The following is a 12,490-nucleotide window of genomic DNA, read 5'->3' on the forward strand; positions in this document are numbered from 1 at the left end:
TTAGCCCGAACAGATCAAAAGCTGCTCCGTGGCTCTTGTGTTAAACTAGAGAAGGCTGCATGCGTGAAAATTTTATTGCATTCCCGAAACCGCTGGGGCTCGAGGAGTGTGACAAACATCAGGTTTTCGTAGTCTTGAAATCTGGTCTGTGTCTGGCAAGTAATATTGTCCAGAATCCTGCCATGGAGTTGGCCGTAGTGTGCGCGAGGATCTTGCGCTTGGAACGCTTGCAGTGCGTTCACTTGCCTCATAAAGTTCCTCATATCGGCTTCTATCCAATCAATGGGTCTGAATACGGTGACGTTGCCGTACGCCTGCTAGAGGGCCCCACTGACACCAACTCAAAATCTGATTGGTTGAAGCAACAGGTTAATCGACATTTATTCTGTGTTAGAGTGCCTGCACAACGAATTGTGAAGGCATCTCTGCCTGGCAACAAATGATGGCTGAAATGTGATTGGTTAAATGCTTTAATACGAAAATACATGCCTGAAAGCAGCACAACCATCAGAAAAGCTATGACAGGGAGCGGACAGACTATTTGGAATTATTTAATAAGAACTAGCAAAATACCCACGTTTCGCAGCGGCGAAGTACTGCCTTAAAATTTTTATTAAGAAGAAAATTAAACCTTTTTAAACTGAGGAAAATATACCAATAATTATTTGTTAAGGATCTCTTTGTATACCACATTGTGAGTTTGGCCCTCCGGTTGTAATATGACCAAGCTGTGCGCTGAGCTTACTCTTGAGCATGCAACGTACAGTTGGCCATGTGAACAGTAATCTTGTTTCAAATCTCACAGCTTGGATTGCTGCTGTCATAATCGGTTTGAGTTTCATGGTTTTTTTTAATTACGACAGTATTTGTAGGACTTGTGTTGAAGAGACTTCCGGCATCTGTCAAGCGTTGTAAGTATACAACCGGTTTCATCGATAACTTTACATCCAGCTTTTGAGAGCTTAAACATTCATAAACATCAAAGTGTCCACTACTGAAATCGTCACCTGTCAATCGAAGATGTTTAAGAGGCATTGGCGGTTGTCAAAAGGTGTAAAATATTTGGCCATTTCGGTACACTTGAAAGCGACAACTGAACAATTCACCGACAGTCATCAACTCACATGCAGATGCATAGGTGAAGGGCTTAAGTATTTCACTCTTCTAGTGCTCCTGTGTAGAATAATTATCTCCTGTACCGTCATCAGTCCACACCTTGAACCTGTCCCAGTCATTCAATACATAAGACACAATGTTCCTCCGGATATCAAGAGTGAGCCTGATGTGGCCGTGCAATATGTAACAAACTGTATGTAAATATGTAAAGATTAAGCACAAATATAGTTAATTACACCATAGAATGCACAGTGTAATAGTAAACTAATGTGAAAACATTGAATAACACTGACACAAAACACCCAGGCTCCCTGATCAGCTACAGGAGCTGGCTCGCTCACGCGCTCTCTCTCTCTGTAGCACACACACCACCAAAGCCCCTCCCTACCTCAGCTACAGGTGCAGGCTAGCTCACGAGCTCTCTCTCTGTGTAGCGCGAGCGCACAAACACACACACACACCTATCCGTCCCCCCAATCCCTTCCCTGTCAGCTGCCCGGCTCTCTAATCTCTCTGTAGCACGTGCTCGCGCAGCATTTTTTTTAAAATGACTTTTAAGCACAGCAGAAAAAAAAATCGGAAGCGCTTGCAAAAACCAACTCACAAGCAAACAAAAAAGTAAGATTGCAGGAGATCACGCTATTAAACCTAAAGCCTGATCGTTGTAAACAATGTTTTTAAAAAGAGTTTTAAGCACAGCAGAAAAAAAATCCGAACCGCTTGCAATAACCAACTCACAAGCATAAAAAAAGCAGACTTAAAAATAAAGTGATATTTTAAGTAATTTAAGTACATTTTCAGAATGGTATTGTCTTTAAATAATAATAACAAAAATTTCAACATAAAGTGCAGTTTTTCTTCTTAAAAATATAAGGCAGAAACATAAAAGGTAATTTTACCAGCTTCACCTTTAAACTCTGAGTAACCTTAGCCAAAATTATTTTGTACATTAGGCTAAAACAGTGTGATCATTGAACATTTTTTAATTAGATGTAAGTAGAATTACTAACAGTCACAGAAGTCCAATGATCCCCAGTAAGAGCCACAAAGTCCGCTTTCTGTAATGCATCTAATTTTGCTTGCTTTTCAGTGTGCACAAAAGCACACTTTTATCAAGGCTTCCGTCGGGTAGTCTTTTGAAATGAAATTTGCCTCCGATCAGTCTTAGGGACGCAGCTTTGTATCCATTATTCATAAAGCTTCAATTGGTGATCTGTCTTTCTCGTTAACCGCACATTTTTTATACGTCTCAAACCAAGGGGATGCGAGGGTAAAATGAATCGAGAAGCACGCGTACATACTCAGTGCACCCCCTGTCGGGAATCGAACCTTGGACGTCCGCACTAGAGGCAAAGTCTCTACCATTGCACCACGGTGTGTGGTTTGTCTATTTGAGAGTATGTAGTTCGGGGTATATATATACAGTACATATATACAGGTATATATATATATATATATATATATATATATATATATATATATATATATATATATATATATATATATATATACTGCTCAAAAGAATTAAAGGAACACTTTTTAATCAGAGTATAGCATAAAGTCAATGAAACTTATGGGATATTAATCTGGTCAGTTAAGTAGCAGAGGGTGTTGTTAATCAGTTTCAGCTGCTGTGGTGTTAATGAAATTAACAACAGATGCACTAGAGGGGCAACAATGAGATGACTACCAAAACAGGAATGGTTTAACAGGTGGAGGCCACTGACATTTTTCCCTCCTCATCTTTTCTGACTGTTTCTTCACTAGTTTTGCATTTGGCTACAGTCAGTGTCACTACTGGTAGCATGAGGCGATACCTGGACCCTACAGAGGTTGCACAGGTAGTCCAACTTCTCCAGGATGGCACATCAATACATGTCATTGCCAGAAGGTTTGCTGTGTCTCCTGCACAGTCTCAAGGGCATGGAGGAGATTCTAGGAGACAAGCAGTTACTCTAGGAGAGCTGGAGAGGGCCATAGAAGGTCCATAACCCATCAGCAGGACCAGTATCTGCTCCTTTGGGCAAGGAGGAACAGGATGAGCACTGCCAGAGCCCTACAAAATGACCTCCAGCAGGCCACTGGTGTGAATGTCTCTGACCAAACAACCAGAAAGACTTCATGAGGGTGACCCAAGGGCCCCATGTCCTCTAATGGGCCCTGAGCTCACTGCCCAGCAGCATGCAGCTCGATTGGCATTAGCCATAGAATACCAGAATTGGCAGATGCACCACTGGTGCCCTGTGCTTTACAGATGAGAGCAGGTTCACCCTGAGCACGTGACAGAAGTGAAAGGGTCTGGAGAGGCCATGGAGAACATTATGCTGCCTGTAACATCATTCAGCATGAGCAGTTTGGTGGTGGGTTAATGATTGTCTGGGGAGGCATATCCATGGAGGGTCACACAGACCGCTACAGGCTTGACAAAGGCACCTTGGCTGCCATTAGGTATCAGGATGAAATCCTTGGACCCATTGTCAGACCCTATGCTGGTACAGTGGCTCCTGGTGCACGACAATTCCTGGCCTCATGTGGTGAGAGTATGCAGGCAGTTCCTGGAGGATGAAGGAATTGATACCATTGACTGGCCACCACACTTTCCTGACCTAAATCCAATAGAACACCTCTGGGACATTATGTTTTGGTCCATCCAATGCCACCAGGTTGCACCTCAGACTGTCCAGGAGCTCAGTGATGCCCTGGTCCAGATCTGGGAGGAGATCCCCCACAACACCATCTGTCATCTCATTAGAAGCATGCACCGATGTTGTCAGGCATGTATACAAGAACACAGGGGCCATACAAAGTGCTGCGTACAATTTTGAGTTGCTGCAATTAAATTTTGGCAAAATGGACTAGCCTGCCACATAATTTTTTACTCTGATTTTTGGGGCGTCTTTGAATTCAGGGCTCTGTAGGTTGATCATTTTCATTTCCATCAAACGATGTGGCATCCTTTCGTTCCTAACACATTACCCAGTCTATATCAGTATAGATATCCAGGAGGATTTCTTTTTCCCATTGAGATCTGATGTGTTTTCAAAGTGTTCCTTTAATTTTTTTGAGCAGTTTATATATATTTATACCCGCGCTTCGCAGCGGAGAAGTAGTGTGTTAAAGAAGTTATGAAAAGAAAAGGGAACATTTTAAAAATAACGTAACATGATTGTCAATATACAGTAATTGTTTTGTGTTATGAGTGTTGCTGTCATCAAGGATTTGATTATCATTATTCCTTTCAATCAGGTTCGTATTTGGAGGATGTGTTGTGTTCAAGTTACATTCTGTGTTTGTCAATCGTTGTAAAGATAACAGGTTTCATTTATCGATTCGTTTCTTACTGCATCAATAAACAGCTCATCTTCTTCTTTATCTGAGACGTGACACACTGCATGCACCGGTTTTTTTTTTACACTGTCTTCCTTTAGCGGGACATTGACTTTTCCACCGTGTGCTTTGTTTCCGCAGTAGCTACACTTATGAATATGCTTGTATGTATCACACGCTTCATATTTTTTTGCTGCCTTCTCAATTGTGTAATCACGGTTTTGTTCAGCACTCTTTGGAACTGTTGCTTTTTGTCTGTGCACTGCGTTATTTCATGTGAGCCGCTCGGTGTACATGCATCGAAGGTTCCTACCTGTGCTGGTGCCATCTCATTCGATGTCCACGGCTGTATTTAATGTTAGCTAAGACCTGGCACTTAAAAGTTTCTCTCGCACTTTCGCTGAGTTTGTGCCAAACACCACCCTGACCATCTCATCTTCCTCTGCATCAGCACAGTCTTTCACCCATGAATATTTAGCGGCAGTGTTTCTATTGAATTGCCGCTGACAGTCGGCCTTATATGGACAGGCACTAAATTACGTGGGAGGCGTAACTCCGCCTCCCACGGGCATTGAGCAGAAGTCTATTATAGTATATGAACGAAAAAAGTAGGTTCCAGTTATGACCATTACGTGTAGAATTTCGAAATGAAACCTGCCCAACTTTTGTAAGTAAGCTGTAAGGAATGAGCCTGCCAAATTTCAGCCTTCTACCTTCATGGGAAGTTGGAGAATTAGTGATGAGTCAGTCAGTGAGTGAGTGAGTCAGTGAGGGCTTTGCCTTTTATTAGTATAGATTATATTTTGTCCATGAATAAACATCAGTTTGTGATTCAGATATTTTTACTTATGAATATGCTAAGCACAGTCCTTGACCCGTGAATATTTACCTTATATGGGCAGACACTCAATTACGTGGGAAGTGTGATGATGCGAGGCGTAACTCCGCCTCCCATAGCCATCGAGCTGCAGTCTATTACAGTATATGGATGAAAATAGGTTCCAGTTATGACCATTACACATAAAATTTTGAAATGAAACCTGCCCAACTTTTGTAAGTAAGCTGTAAGGAATGAGCCTGCCAAATTTCAGCCTTCTACCTACACGGGAAGTTGGAGAATTAGTGATCAGTGAGTCAGTCAGTCAGTCAGTCAGTGAGGGCTTTGCCTTTTATTAGTATAGATTAATTTGGATAACAGTGCTGAATGAATGCTTACATATCATACTAAAGAATAAGAGGTGTTTTAGCATAGAGCACAACCAGCCTTAAATAAAAGTCTTTCTCCATTATATCCTTATTCTTCAGTATCTCCAGAATTCAGCCCTTATTCTGTTATGAAAATTGTATACATGCTATTGAGTATGCATTACTAGGTACATGAAAGAACATTACATCAGCCAGTTTCTTGAACCATCACTCTGGAACACTGGTTCCCAAACTCGGTCCTGGGGACCCACTGTGGCTGCAGGTTTTTGTTTCCACCAGATTCATAATCAGTGATAATTATCGATTACAACTGATCTCATTTAATTTATTCTGAATTCAGAAAAACACAACAGTATGGTTTTTACATTTATAAGACACTTTTGTTGAAGCACATTACCTGCATTTTGAGGGAGTGTCAGTTGTGGCACTATAGTACTTTTGTTGTTTTCCTATTTTTTCCCCTTTTCCTGTGTAGTTTGTTCCCTTCTTTTAACCCTAATAGTGACAATTAACAACCAGCATAGCAGACACCTGGGATGATGAAAGCTGCAACGACCCACTAATTAGAAAATAATCAATTAAATAACCAGAGCACCTGGAAAAGTGGAATGAAAATTAGGTTGAAAATACTGTTAACAACTTAAAAAAAAATTACATATTCCCCATATAACTGCGTAGTCCATTTTAATAAAAAAAAATCTACCAAGCTTAGTTTTGTAATCTCTACATTGATTCCAAAACACAGAAACTGGGAAATAACGACTCACTTAATTAGGCTAAGAGTCCAATTAAAACGGATGTTGGTTGGAACAAAAACCAGCAGCCACAGTGGGTCCCCAGGACCGAGTTTGGGAACCACTGCTCTGGAACATTCTACTTGTTTTATTTGACCATTTTAGTAGTCTCTTCAGACATTAGAAAAATAAATGCTGATATATTTCACTGTGTTTTGCAAACCAAAATATTTAAGTACTATTATTTTAATGTTAAAAGTATCCTAAAAGACTATGTGACCCGTAAGTCTAATTTGTCTTCTATACTGGTTTATATTCTAAATGGTATCAAATGCTTGCTAGATTTTTGAAACTGATAAAGCCTATAAAGTAATCAGGATGGATACATAGCATATTATAGAAGAGGCAACATGTATCTTAGCATAGCTTCTTTCACATCGTGCTGAAGCTTGTACTCTATTATACACTGTGTCTGAAGTGATGCAGTACATATTTATAGTGCTTGATTGCTTTTTATTTTCACAAAACAATAAGGCAAATCTTTAAATGCTTATCAAGGAGGAAATCAACAGTGACCTCACATTTCTTCTGAAACACTGAGTGGAAACTCACATTTTCCAAATAAAGTGAAGAGGTGGTGTGACAATGGATAACTAAGAAATTTCCCAAACAATTTGAATCCAGAAAATCACCAGTGACTTTTTTCAAGAATAAAACCTGAGAACAGAATACAGTCAAGTCATTGTTGGCTTGCTGCTCCATCTACTTGCAGAAAGACATTTTACACTTAATAGAGAGGAGAAACGTGATATAATGAGTCACAGTACTGCCATGGGTAACACGGGCCATTTTTTTATACATTTGACTGTACTGCCAGTGCCTCTGTAGTAGCAATATCCATCCATCACAGGGTACTAATTGCTTCATTTTGTATGTCTGCTGGTAGGTGTCCTGTACTGGTCTGATTTATTGCCCAAAGATCTGTCAGGATCATTTTTAGCATTAGCTACTGCATATCATATGCTGCCTTAATTTTGTCTTAGTAGTGGCTCTGAGGCTAGGGATCTGCACTGGTAATCGGAAGGTTGCTGGTTCAAATCACGTAAAGTCCAAAAATGACTCTACTTTGTTGGGCCCCTGAGCAAGACTCTTAAACTGCAATTGGTCTGTCCTGGGTATGATGTTAATCTGCATTCATCCGTGCATGTAGACCCTCCAACCTGCAGGGAAAAACCTGGGGGTTGGTGTCAAAATTGGCACTCTGGCCACCAAAAGGAAAAAAAAAAAAAAAACTCACATTGGTTCCATTACATCTGAACTTGTGTGGTGCTGAGGTGTCACCTGTTGCATGGGTGCACTTGGGTCCGAATTTGGATCCTGAGTTTGTTTGTCATGTGGTGGGTGCGGCAGTGTGCTGTATCAGCGCATGTTCCTAACCACAGCACATAAGTACCATTTCATTTTACTACCAATTTAGCTCATTTAATTTTTTGTGTCATATTTTTAGAGCTAATGATTTGGTAATTAAAAACGAAAACTGGTATAAGACATACTCTTACCAGTGATGAATAATTAATTCCTACTTAGAAAGTAGTAGTTTCTGTACACTACACATAAGAATATGAACAACTGTTTATATTGCGCTTATTTTTTATGAAGTAGTATGCTATTTTTTTTCCATTTTTTAAATAAAAATATGCCAATACATTTTCCACTATTAAGTACTACTTTAACAATTTTTTTTTTTTTTAAGGTTCGGGAATTAGATGGAATACCTCTCATTTTGGATAACTGTTGTATAGATGGCAACAACCCTTGTATCCTTTACAGATGCATGAGACTTTTACTTACATTTACGGCAAGTATCAAAAGAAAATATTCTTTCTACATTTTATATTTACATTTTCTAAATATTCAGAATTAAGAATAAACTGCTTTCCAAGTATGTAAAATAGATAGGTAGATAGATACTTTATTAATCCCAAGGGGAAATTCACATAATATATATAAATATAGATGTGTGAAAGTTAAACATAAAGACAGGGCAAAGTGAATACAATGATGCAAGGATGCAAACCCTGTTTCAGCTGTGGGGAAATTGTTATGTAAATCTTTTTTTAACTGTCATGTCTTATTGGAAAGTTTTAGAAGTTTTGAAACTATAATATTTACATAGATTCAATTAAATATGAAAAAGACCCTGAATGTTTAATATCAGAACAGTTGAGAAGGCATGACTGACTGCTTTTTTCACTTGGTTTGCTTTTGTGACTTAGTAGCAGACTTCAGTTAATTCTGACAGTATACAATACTTTATGGTATTTCTGAGGACCATCATAATAGTGATTCCTTTTTGGAGTTCATTTTTTCAGATTTATTTTTATATGCTACACTTTTATTAAGAAAATTGTGTAGCTAAACTAAATGATACTTTAACATGCAGCAAATGTATCACTCACATGCAAAAATACCAAACAAGGGGAAAAAAGAACTTCCAGTATGTACTTCTTAATTAACAAATTACTCTAACCATTTTTAGGTAGATTGCTAAATTTGCTACATATTGGTAAATGAATGGAAAAGTAAAAATATAGGAAGCTATGTACTATTGTAAATCAGAAGCTATGTTTCATTCTGTTTGTATTTATTATATTTTTTAGTTCATTTTAAAATGGTTTTGTAAAATGGTTATGATTTCACAATTACAGGTCACCCTCCATCTTCTGAACATTACTGAAAAAAACCTCTTGCAAAGTAAAAATTTATAAAATTAGTAACATTACCTACCATGTTCATTTTCTAACAATATTTATAATATTTTATAATGGAAAAAAGCAGAAAATTATCCCTGTTACTTTTATCACTGTTAGATAACAGCTCCTAAATATGTTTAGATATATTTTTTACAAAGATGTTCTTCTATATGTTATAAGCCACACTGTTGTTGGAATAACAATAAGGTAACATCTGTAATTGTCATATAAGGTGCAAGGAACTGTTACCTCTATGTTGTTGTTCTAAGTTATTTTATTCATTGTGCACCTTGTAAACATTTCATGTAGAAATACAGATTTCTCTTGTTTTCCCACATATCATCTGTATATGATTTAATGCATTAAAATTATTTATTAATTTGTTATTATTTAGGATTCTTTTAAGATGCCATTTCTTGGGTCCAATTTTACATGCAGACATATTCTAGATAATGGTGTGTATTTTATTTTTGACAAATTAATTTCTGTTTAGTTAGTATGAACTTAATATTTACCAACATGTACCACTGGTGTATATTGTCACAGTTACTGTCTGTAATACATAGCATGCAAAGTATTTTTGACTATATCTCTTAAAAATCACAATAGTTGTAATAAAAAATGGTAAAAAAATATATCAAGTATTGTAATTAGGCCTGGAAAAGTGAATGTGTTAATTTTTACGATTAATGTGTCCTGCTTAATGCATTAAAAAATAATGTCACATCCAGGTCTAGCCACGAGTGCCCACTATGAAAGATCTACCTGAGATCTCCCAAATTCATTTGCAGCCCAGCAGCTTGTAAATGAATGTTCAATTAAAACAGCATGAATTTTGGGCCATCATAAAAAAAATCTTTTTCTGATGGGACAGTTGTAACTTCACTTGTAAGTTCACTTTTTAGTTTTATTCAGATGGTTCTGTTTGACTTTACTCAAAATTTGAATGCGATTGGCCTACTTTTTAATTAAATAGAGTTGTTTGTTTTATATGTTATTGTAAAGGCAGGGAATAAAGTAACAATACTGTAATTATAATAGCAGTTCATTGACAAGAAATGTAAAAAAAAAATCTATATTAATTCTGTATAACAAATGAAAAATTATATTTAAAATTAATTCCTATTAACTGAATGATTTCTCATATATCTTTTCTTCTTAACACAATGACATGTGTAGTGCACAAAGACGTTTTTTTTTTTTTATACATATACCGCAATGCAAAATTTTTCTTACTAATTAATGCAGTCCTGTGGTGGGCTGGGACCCTGCCCAGGGTTTGTTTCCTGCCTTGCACCCTGTGTTGGCTGGGATTGGCTCCAGCAGACCCCTGTGACCCTGTAATTAGGATATTGCAGGTTGGATAATAGATGGATGGATGAATAGTTTTTTGTATTCCATGCAAAATACAAGACCAATTAAATCGAAAGGGTCCACATGTTTAAAGTCCTTATTAAAAATTGAAAATAAATATTGTTAAATTGCTCTGGTAATTTTACCTTGTTTATTTTTTTTATAGACATTCAGTGTCTACATATATAGAGAATGGAAACATAGTACAAAAATACAGAGGTTCGGAACTTTGATAGGATAAAATTTTGCTGGTTGGACCTCTTTAAATTTTCGTTTAATACTCCTGCTCTAGTACTTCTGTATTTAACTTGTTGGTGTACTAAGTAGCTTGCAATGCTGACTTCCCTAATATGATGACAAAAATCTACAAAACAGAAGTATAATGATTATCCCTGCTCATTATTCCAGTTTGTAGTGTGTTCAGTAATTTATGCAAAGAACACAGTGTAGCCATCCAAGTAATGCACCGTTTCAGTTTTTAAGTGAGATGGCAGCTATGAAGATCTTTTTTAGAATGCCAAGAGCAAAAGTGTAGGTAAAGCAGTGTTTTCCAACCTTTGTGCTGTAGTGGCACAGTTTTAGTAACCAAAAAAATCCCAATGCACACCACGATTCTACCAACCAAAAAGGCATTAAATCTCTTAGATTTGCTAAACTGTCCAAAGGGGTGAGACAGGGGACAGCAACAAAAGCAGCTCTGAGATTGCCATTCATAGACACAGCACTTAGTGAGCACGTTGGATGCATTTCCCAGCTACTTTGTCCCTTTGCCCACTCATACAGGCAGTCCTCATTCTGCCTCACTTCACTGACACAGAGTCAGGGGCAACTCATATGCCCACTAGTCTTTGTCTCTGCAAGAGTCACTGGTGAACATGCACCCAGGCAGGTGAACCCCTGACACATATCCTGGCTGCTAGCTATAGTGCTGTCTAAGTGCTGTGTCTGCAAAAAGGCGATCACTGAGCTGCTTTTATGTCAGTTTCTCCAGGTAGTCCCATCCTCCTTGGGCAGGTCTTGACCACCTGAGGAGCATGTCTCTCTCAGGTTGGGGCCTAGGGGCACTACGCTGTTATTTCCATGACACATCAGTTGAAAAACACTTTATGTGGAGTATAATTTTCAAGTTGTTGATGGTGATGAATAGTATTTTCAGAGTTTTAATAGAAGTTTTAATTTATGCCCATTTAACACTAGAATAAGCCTATGAAAAAACTTGTAAACCGGTCCACCTTAAATACATTCTCACGTCTTCGTCAACGTATTTTGTTTTGTAAATGTGTTGATAAGCGCAAGCAGCAAGCAGGCTGCTATACCATCCTCCTACCGCTGCAGAAATGGCAAAATTGCTCCCAGCTCAAGCCTTCTTCATCTGGGAGTCAGGTACCGGCAACTGTATAGTGTAAATAATACATTGTTATTTGGAACACATGCATGTCATGTGTGTTCCATGTCTACAAAGATCTATGTAATTGTAGCATGACAGAAATTTTGAACACATACCTAAAAGACAAACTTTTTTCATGTTTTAGTACAAACGACAGAATTTTGACATGGAAGTGTATAATGTGTGAAGAGTGAAGTCCAAATATCGAGTAAGCACTTTCACAAAAGGTACAAGTATAACCAAACAAGTGTGCTTTTATTCAAGAATATAAATGTAGATAAAGAAATCAGGTTAGGGTACGGCGCAGACACAACCTCTTGGGTGGTGCAGCGATAAGAACGACTGACTCATAATCAAGAGGTTGCAGGTTCGAGTTCGAGGGCATCTGTTTTGTGTAGTGAGCTGCTGTTATTGTTACTAGTATAGAATAAAAACATACATCTGATTTGAGTCTGTTACAGCCGGTTTTAAATTAACGTACTTGTAAAGATTAGCTTTTTTTTTTTTTTTTAATTCATTTTTATTCTCTCAGTCACGTTTACGCTCCCCCTGATTTGACACTGCTAGTTTTCAAATAAAGATGTGCTATAACAGAGGTGAATTCAGATGAGGAT

The 12,490-nt window shown here is 37.9% G+C and overlaps 1 protein-coding gene across 4 annotated transcripts in view; it reads left to right on the forward strand.

The window, feature by feature from the left end:
- atxn10 (ataxin 10) overlaps positions 1-12,490 on the forward strand; it is a 192,551-nt gene that overhangs the window by 113,794 nt on the left and 66,267 nt on the right. For 2 of the 4 annotated variants that reach the window (XM_039769391.1, XM_039769394.1), the window contains one exon: positions 8,137-8,200. In XM_039769391.1, the coding sequence (XP_039625325.1) occupies positions 8,137-8,200 (64 nt within the window). Of the gene's footprint in view, positions 1-8,136; positions 8,242-9,091; positions 9,465-9,530; positions 9,592-12,490 lie in introns of those variants that run through there. The other 2 variants (XM_039769392.1, XM_039769393.1) reach the window with 2 other exon arrangements.

This window comes from Polypterus senegalus, chromosome 11 (assembly GCF_016835505.1).
Source record: "Polypterus senegalus isolate Bchr_013 chromosome 11, ASM1683550v1, whole genome shotgun sequence".
In the NCBI taxonomy this organism is placed as follows: Eukaryota; Metazoa; Chordata; class Cladistia; order Polypteriformes; family Polypteridae; genus Polypterus; species Polypterus senegalus.